Consider the following 8,175-nt stretch of genomic DNA (forward strand, 5'->3'; position numbering starts at 1 on the left):
GGTGCATGTAGGAGGCAACTAAACGATGTATGTCTCTTATATGAATGTTTCTCTCTCCCCCCCCCCCCCACTCTCTCTGAAAAACAATGGAAAAAATATCCTGGAGTGAGGATTTTTTAAAAAAGTTATTGAGTCAGCTGTTGCGTGAGATGAACGAAAACATCTAGAATTGACATTATTAGTCATACACTGCAGTTTTGTTTCATAAAAATTTTTTTTTTACTTGATTTTTATTACTGACACTATTACAGACTCCCCCCGCCCCCCAGGCCTTTGCCCACCTCCATCCAGCCTGTCCCCCTTTCTCTCTGGCCATTACCACACCGTTGTCTGTGTTTATGGGTTATGCATATATGTTCTTTGGCTAATCCCTTCACCTTTTATCAGAGAATATTCTAAATGGAGAACAACCTAATTTCTGTATAGATGTGTTGGGTGTATATAGATAGTTACAAACTGGACCAGCTTTTCTTACACAAAAATGACCACTCTTTCTAAGACTACTCTTTATTACCTAAAATATTACTGTACGTAATCAATCATTATCTTACAAAGTGTATGAGAAATTTATTTCTCACAGCTCTGGAGGTTGGAAGTCTGAGATTATGGTGCTTCACCACGGTTGGATGGGGGCCCTCTTCTGGTTCACAGATTTTTCATTGTATCCTCATGTGGCAGAAAGGGCCACAAATTATTGATGAACTTAAAAATGGGGAAAGTCCTAGTTAATGGAGTTTAGTTGACAGAATGCCAAGTGTTATAGTTTACTGTGGTATAATTTTAGGATTTGTTTTTGTAAGGTATTTGCAGCATTAACACAGTCTGCAAGATCAGACAGTTTCCTTGAGACTTAATCTTGTTGCCACTTTAATCCATACTCTGTGTACTTCCTTTTCTACTTCTTAGTAGAAATTTCCTTAACATACTCTACAGTGCTTTCTGTTCTGCATGGTTTATGCTAAATTCTACCTGGGATTCAGTTTTTGGATTAAAACTGTTTGCTTTTAAACAAGTAGGATCACGAAAAGCAACTAAGGGTTATTCTGTTTTCATTTAAACAAACACTGTTACTTAATAAATCTTGAAATTTGTTACTATGTTTTATTCCTAACCTACATTCTTTTTTGGTTGGTTACATATGACTATGGCCTTCTTATGTAATCCATTTGTCAAGCCCTTTACAGTGTATCTCATTTGATCTTCATAGCAGCTCTGCATGAGAAGTAATGTTAACTATATAGATGAAGCTGAGGCTCAGAGCAATGTAAATTACTTGCTCAAAAATATAGTTAAGCAAACAATGCAGTAGGAATTTGAACTCGTTACTTCTAGACTTGAGGAAATTGTACTGTATTACACTGTGTTTCTACCAAAGAGAAGTATAAAACCAGAAGGTGCTTTACAGTTAATCTTGTGTGAATAGTAGCAGGAAGGATTTTTATTTCCTACGTAGTTTTTACCTTTTTAGGGGGGAAAAACATCGACATCAACTTCTGTGGGTGAGACTTGTCTATTTGGTTTGGATTTTATTCTTTTTCCCTCCCATAATTTATGCTATGGGCTATTTGACTACAATGCCATGTAGTCAAATAATTATGCACCTCTTTATTATATCAAAGTTCATTCGAACTTGAGAGCATATGAAACTATTTCAAAAAGTCTCCCGTACCTGAAAGCTTATTCTAGAATGTGTTCTGATTAAATCTTACAGTTTGATCAGGCCACGTGAAATGTTTAATATGTACATTTTTTTAAGAAAGACTGATTTTTGAGGGTGAACTGAAGATGAGGAAATGATTGCTGTATCTATCTCAGACAGTGTACTGAGAGTGGTGTTGAAGCTATTTTGGGATATGATCTTGGAGGCCCTTCTGGCAGCTTTTGATAGCTTTGAATAGAGCTGCTACTATTTTGTGTAATCAGGGAGTGGTGTTTCAGTGCTCTTGGACCTCAGCTTTGTCTTTTTTCCAGTCTTCCTCTTCATGGCATTCTAAAAATATGAAGGCCTGGGGCAAAACGAGAGGAGGATGTCGGAGGTGAGAGGTCAGAATTCAAGGAAGTTTAGCACCTACTTCTCTCATGCCTTTACTCCTACTGTTCACCCTTAATATCTTTACATTTTTTCTAAAATGCATGCCAGCCTCTTTTCTAGTTACATATTGGAGGACTTCCCAAGATAAGAGAGGCTTTATTATTGCCTCTTGAGGTTTTTAATGCTCTAAAAATGTTTTACTTTGAACCTAAAGAGCATTTTGCTGAAAGTAGTTTGTGGCATTTTAGTTTTTCATTTGATCCTGCATTGCCACAATTAAAACAAAACAAAATCTAGTCTTGAGTTAAAGTATTAAATGCATTACTTTAAGTGGTTATAGGTTTAACACATTTTGAGGAAGGAGTTGACTTTGTATCTGCATCTTACAACTTTCAGTATGTGACTGCTGACAATTTTTTTTTAGTATATGAACTGTAGGCTATAGAATGAAATAGTTGTATAATTGTTTTTAAGTGAAAGCGTAAATACAGTATTCTCTCATTCATTGTTTTTCATACCTAAAAGCTTAGGTATAGCAGTGTTCTAAATGTTTATTACTACACTTTGCCTATTCAAAACATTGAAAATCTATTACTAATATACATAATACACATACTATTGTCAATTTGTATATTGAATATTAACACTTTTCTGGATAGAAATAAATTATTAGTATAAGTTAGATTATTTCTTCCCACACCTGAAATGATCTTTTTGTTTTCTTCCTGTGAAGTGCACATCCTGCTTTGAATAACACTGTTTTAATTGTTAAAGATGAAATTCTGACTTTATTCCTTGTTCTTTGTAATATCAAATAAATTCCTAATTCAACAAGTATTTATTGAACATCTATGGTGCCAGGCACTCTTTCAAATGCTGAGGATGTAGCAGTAAATAAAACAGATGCAAATCTCTCCTTTTATGGCACTTCCATTCTGATCTAAGTGACATATATGTAGTATGTTAGTGCTGTGGAGATAAAGTAGGGGAGCAAGGATAGGGAGAGTGTGGGATAGGGTAGCATGGGGTTTGCAGATTTAATAATGGAGGCTTCTACTGAGAAAACACATTTGAATAAAGATCTTAGTTGCTGAGGAAGTGAGCCATATAGAAATTTGGGGAGAAGAGCAAATGCAAAGCCCCTGAGGGAGGAGTGTGCCTAGCAGGTTGAAGAACTACAAAGAAGCTAATCTGGCTGAAACAAGTGTGGGGTGAGGGTAGGGTGGGGAAAGCATAGCTGAAGATGAGTGAAAGGATCATATAAAGAGGGGGCATTATAAGGACTTTGATTTTAAAAGGTCTTTGGAACACAGACCAGGGAAGGGGAGGGGAGCAAGGTCTGAAGCAGGGAGAACTATTTAGGAGGCTCCTTCAGTATGCTGGGTGAGAACTGATGGGGGCTTGGATCAGATGTGTAGCAGTGGAGTGATAAGAAGCACTCCAGTCATGGGTAGATTTCAGAGTTCAAGATAACAAAATTTGCTGATCAGGTTAGATGTGTGGGGTATGAAGGAAAAGGTGGATCAGTTAGAAGGATAGATCTATGGTCAACTGACATGAGGAAGGCTTTCGGGGTAGGAGCAAGTTGAGGGTGAACAGTTGTGCTAAGTTTGGGATGCTTATTAGACACTCCAGAGGAGCTGTCAAGCAGGCAGTTATGGGTAGAAGAGACACAATTGGGAGGGATCTGTGCTGGATATGATTTTGGAGAGACTTCAGCATGTACAGAGTATATTTAGTATAAATTTATTGTGCTCTAGGAGATCACTATGGAAATGTATAGACAGGGAAGAAGCCCTGGGACAGAGCCCTGGTACATGTCTGCATTGGGGTGTTGGGGTGATTAGGAAGGAATCGGTTAGGAGGTTGCCGCCAGACAAATTGGAAGAGAGAGTCCAGAGAGTGTGGCTGTAGGGAAGCTGGATGAAGCCTTGCAAGGAGGAGGGCTGGCCAGCTGGATGAAGATTAAACATTGGCCATTCAATTTAACCACCATATGGGAATCATTGGTAACTTTAACAAGCAGGTTAGTGGCTAAGCCTGATTGGAGAATTGTATTCAAGATTAGGAGGGGGAGGAGAGATTGGAGACAAGCAGGTATAGATAACTTTCAAAGAGGAGCAAAGCCATGGGGCAGTAGCTGGTGGGGAGTTAGACTAAAGTCAGATTCTCCTCTTATTGGGAGAAATTACAGCAAGTTTGTACAGTTCAGGGTAAGATCCGCTAAAAAGGGGAAAATGTGATTCAGGAAAGGAAATAGATACTGCTAGAGCAGTGTCCTTGAGTAGGTGAGGAGGAGTTAAGATCTAGTGCTCAAGAAGAGAGGTTGGCCTTAGCCCAGAGTGACAGCCATTTCATCCACAGTGGCAGGAGAAAAGGCAGAGCACAGATGGAGGGACGTGTACAAATGCTACAGTGGGAACTTCAGGAAGTTTTGGTTTTCTCATGAAATATTGAAAGCAGAGTCATCAGCCAAAAGTGAAGATGAAGATAGAGATGTCGGAGGTTTGAAGAAAGAGGAGGAAGAATGTTACATTTTTTTAGGAGAGAGGGAGGAAGATGGAAAAGAATTAACATGATAGTTGGGGAGCGGTAAGGGTCCCTTTAAGTTTCATCGTCAATCTTAGAGACTTAATCGGCATGGTTGTATATTATATTTCTGTAGACCTGATTAGGAGGGGAGATTTTCAGTGACTTTAAAACTAATTTTACTTTTTTAAACAGATTGGTTTTGGTAGAGTATTTAACAGGACAAGTTGCCTTAACTATGTGGTAACTCTAGTTTCCTCTCCTCCCCTCCCCTCCTCCTTTCTCTCTTCCTTAGTAAAACCAGTTTCATTAGCCTAATTTATCACCAACATATTTGTAGACATTGTACCTGGAATGTATGTCACCAGCATTTGCTTGCAGTTGCATTCACCTGGCTGATTATTTAGAAGGCCTTTTCTTTGAGCTTTGTGTTTTATAAGCTACATAAAAACCCCATCAGAGGATTGGAAAGGTTCAGTTGTGTTCAATTTTAAGAGATGAACTTTCTAATTTTTACTTAGAGATTTAGCAAAATAACTTTTGTTTCACAAATGTGTTATGTTTTACTGTTGTAGGAAACCCAGCGTTTGCTGGCAGAACCAGTTCCCGGCATTAAAGCAGAACCAGATGAGAGCAACGCCCGTTATTTTCATGTGGTCATTGCTGGCCCCCAGGATTCCCCCTTTGAGGGAGGGACTTTTAAACTTGAACTATTCCTTCCAGAAGAATACCCGATGGCAGCACCTAAAGTACGTTTCATGACCAAAATTTATCATCCTAATGTAGACAAGTTGGGAAGAATATGTTTAGATATTTTGAAAGGTAAGTGTTACCTTTATTGTTATACACTGTTAAGATTCCTTCAATTTCCTCTTATGTATTCCATATTGAGAATCTGTACGTTATAATCCTGCCTTATCTAAATACCACAGAGGTCTGTGGGAGGGCAATGTAGCAGTTCTAGGGCTGGTTTTTCATGTTTGATCATTCTGGGCCTATTGCCTTCATAGATAAGTGGTCCCCAGCACTGCAGATTCGCACAGTTCTGCTATCGATCCAGGCTTTGTTAAGTGCTCCCAATCCAGATGATCCATTAGCAAATGATGTAGCGGAGCAATGGAAGACCAATGAAGCCCAAGCCATAGAAACAGGTATTTAATATTCATTCTCTTTTACCCCACCTCCACTTTTTAAAACGTATCTGTGCTACCTTTAAAAAAAATCTTCTTTTAGAGTCTTAACAAGAAAAAGAACAAATATATATTAAAAGAAATAAATAGATCCTGTTTATAATATGTAAATAAATGCCTCTTAAAAGATCTTCATGCTCCCATCTTATGACCTACTACGTGATCCCGAAGTTTAAAGACAACATATAATTGGGAGAACTTGGACTCTTGTATAACCACACCTAATGTAACAAATACTGAGTGTCTACCATCCGTCTAGCAAATAGGTAAAGGTAATGGAAAACTTTTGAACTCTTAAATTGTTTTTGCAATCCATTTGATAAAGTTACATCAGTTTATATAGGTAGGGAGTTTGAAATCAATAAGCTTTTTCTACAGATTATTACAGATGTAGTGGGGGGCACTATATATCTAGAAAGGAAGATGACGAAAGGAGACAACTCTTTTCATCCTGTTAACGTTTGTAGAACTTTTGATAATTAGACATATAGACAATCTTTCTGCCCTGATCCAGATTATGGAAAATGGCATGAATTTAAGAGATAACAGCATGACATTTCCATAATTAACGTCATAGTTTTTGCTGACTTTTTATAGAGCTTGGAAAGTAACATTGAACTAAGTAAAATAATTGCATGTTTGTTTTTGTCTACAGCTAGAGCATGGACTAGGCTATATGCCATGAATAATATTTAAATCGATCTGATCATCAAGTGTGCATCACTTCTCCTGTTCTGCCAAGACTTCTTCCTTTTTTGTTTGCATTTAATGGACACAGTCTTAGAAACATTACAGAATAAAAGCCCAGACATCTTCAGTTCTTTGGTGATTAAATGCACATTAGCAAATCTATGTCTTGTCCTGATTCACTGTTATAAAGCATGAGCAGAGGCTAGAAGTACCATCTGGATTGTTGTGAAACGTTTAAAAGCAGCGACTCCTTTCTGCTTTTATTCATTTCCACCATCATGGTTTAAGTATAAAGCACTGTGAATGAAGGTAGTTGTCAGGGTTAGCTGCAGGGGTGTGGGTATTTTTCTTTATTTTATTTTTTTTTTTTTGAGGGGGGAGGTAGTTTAACTTTAATTTTATGGGCTCCTTTCCCCCTTTATGGTGGTCTAATTGCATTGGTCAAAAGCAGCTAACCAGTTCTTTAGAATGTGCTCTCTAGCCAAGTCTAACTTTATTTAGACGCTGTAGCTGGACAAGCTTGATTGTTTGAACCAAAATGGGAACATTAAACAAACACCATGGCCCTCACTAATAACATCGTGACTTCGCTGTCAAATGTAGAATCCTCCCTTCAAGAAAGAGCTTGTGACCGTTTTGTATGGCTAGTCTGGAAATTTCTGTAAATCTTATGTTTTAGTAAAATATTTTTTGTTATTCTACTTTGCCTTTGTACAGTTCATTTTACTGTGTTTAGTTCATTTTCCCAATGTGACAATCGTATTTAAAAATTAAAACGGATGAAACATTCTGTTTTGATCTTCACCATCTGACAAGTTGAATGGCAAGAGGTGGATTATGCCAGTTTCTTTCACTGATGCAAATTTGTGCTACTGTATCACTGAAAGGAGTATTTTAAACTTGGCCCTGAGCATGCGTGAAGCATCCACGTCAAACATTTTTCCACCTCCTCAAAATTCGAAATAAATGTGTTTCTGTTGTCTCATTAGCTGGATGAACATTGGTGTCTTGCCACAATGTTTGAAAAGTGTGACTGACTTTGTGTGTAGAACTTTCACATGTGCCACATTTGTGACAGGCATTTGGGTTATGACCCTTTTCTTAGTTTTTGTCTGAAAAGTTCATGTGACCACTGATGGGTGTTATTAGGAAACACCAGTCTGATAACCATTTGGCGTTTGCTGAGGCATTTGAGTCTATCTTACAGACTCAAGCAAATCTCAAGCTACCAGCTTGCATAAGTGTCATCAGAAAGATTTCATTTGAGAGCATCATATCCTCAATTACTGATTATTTTCATCCCTCAAATATTTGCTGTGGGAGCTCCTTTTATTCTCTAATTTGATATTCAGTATTTCTGCATTGACAGAGTCCCTCCCCCCCCCCACAAAACTGTTCTTTCCCATCCTTCTCCATATCTAATTCCTGGTGGTTATTATTTTTAAGTCATCAATGTAGCCAATCCTAAGTATGTAAATGTTAACCTATGGGTTGGAACCTTTGTCTCTTGCAATTTCAAGGTAATGGATATTGTAGCCCATCTGAACTTCCCCCACTTTTAATCTCGTAACTTTTGGAGTTTCTTCAGAATGTGGTGTATTTTATTGTGCTCCTATGTAAGATGAAGAATTATCTATTAAAATTACATTTTCAACATACAAAAGTTTTTGATGACTGGTAACTGGTATCCTACAAAAAATAAATGCATTGCTTGGAAACAAATATAAGTTTAAT

The 8,175-nt window shown here is 37.6% G+C and overlaps 1 protein-coding gene across 1 annotated transcript in view; it reads left to right on the forward strand.

The window, feature by feature from the left end:
* UBE2N (ubiquitin conjugating enzyme E2 N) overlaps window positions 1-7,142 on the forward strand; it is a 42,083-nt gene extending 34,941 nt beyond the window's left edge. Inside the window, exons 2-4 of the mRNA XM_081129952.1 lie at window positions 5,137-5,383; window positions 5,572-5,712; window positions 6,407-7,142. Of these exons, the coding sequence (XP_080986078.1) occupies window positions 5,137-5,383; window positions 5,572-5,712; window positions 6,407-6,447 (429 nt within the window). The 3' untranslated portion in view covers window positions 6,448-7,142. The remainder of the gene's footprint in view (window positions 1-5,136; window positions 5,384-5,571; window positions 5,713-6,406) is intronic.
* Window positions 7,143-8,175: the final 1,033 nt, after the last annotated feature.

The sequence above is a fragment of the Miniopterus schreibersii genome (genome assembly GCF_964146895.1).
Source record: "Miniopterus schreibersii genome assembly, chromosome: 2".
Lineage (NCBI taxonomy): Eukaryota > Metazoa > Chordata > Mammalia > Chiroptera > Miniopteridae > Miniopterus > Miniopterus schreibersii.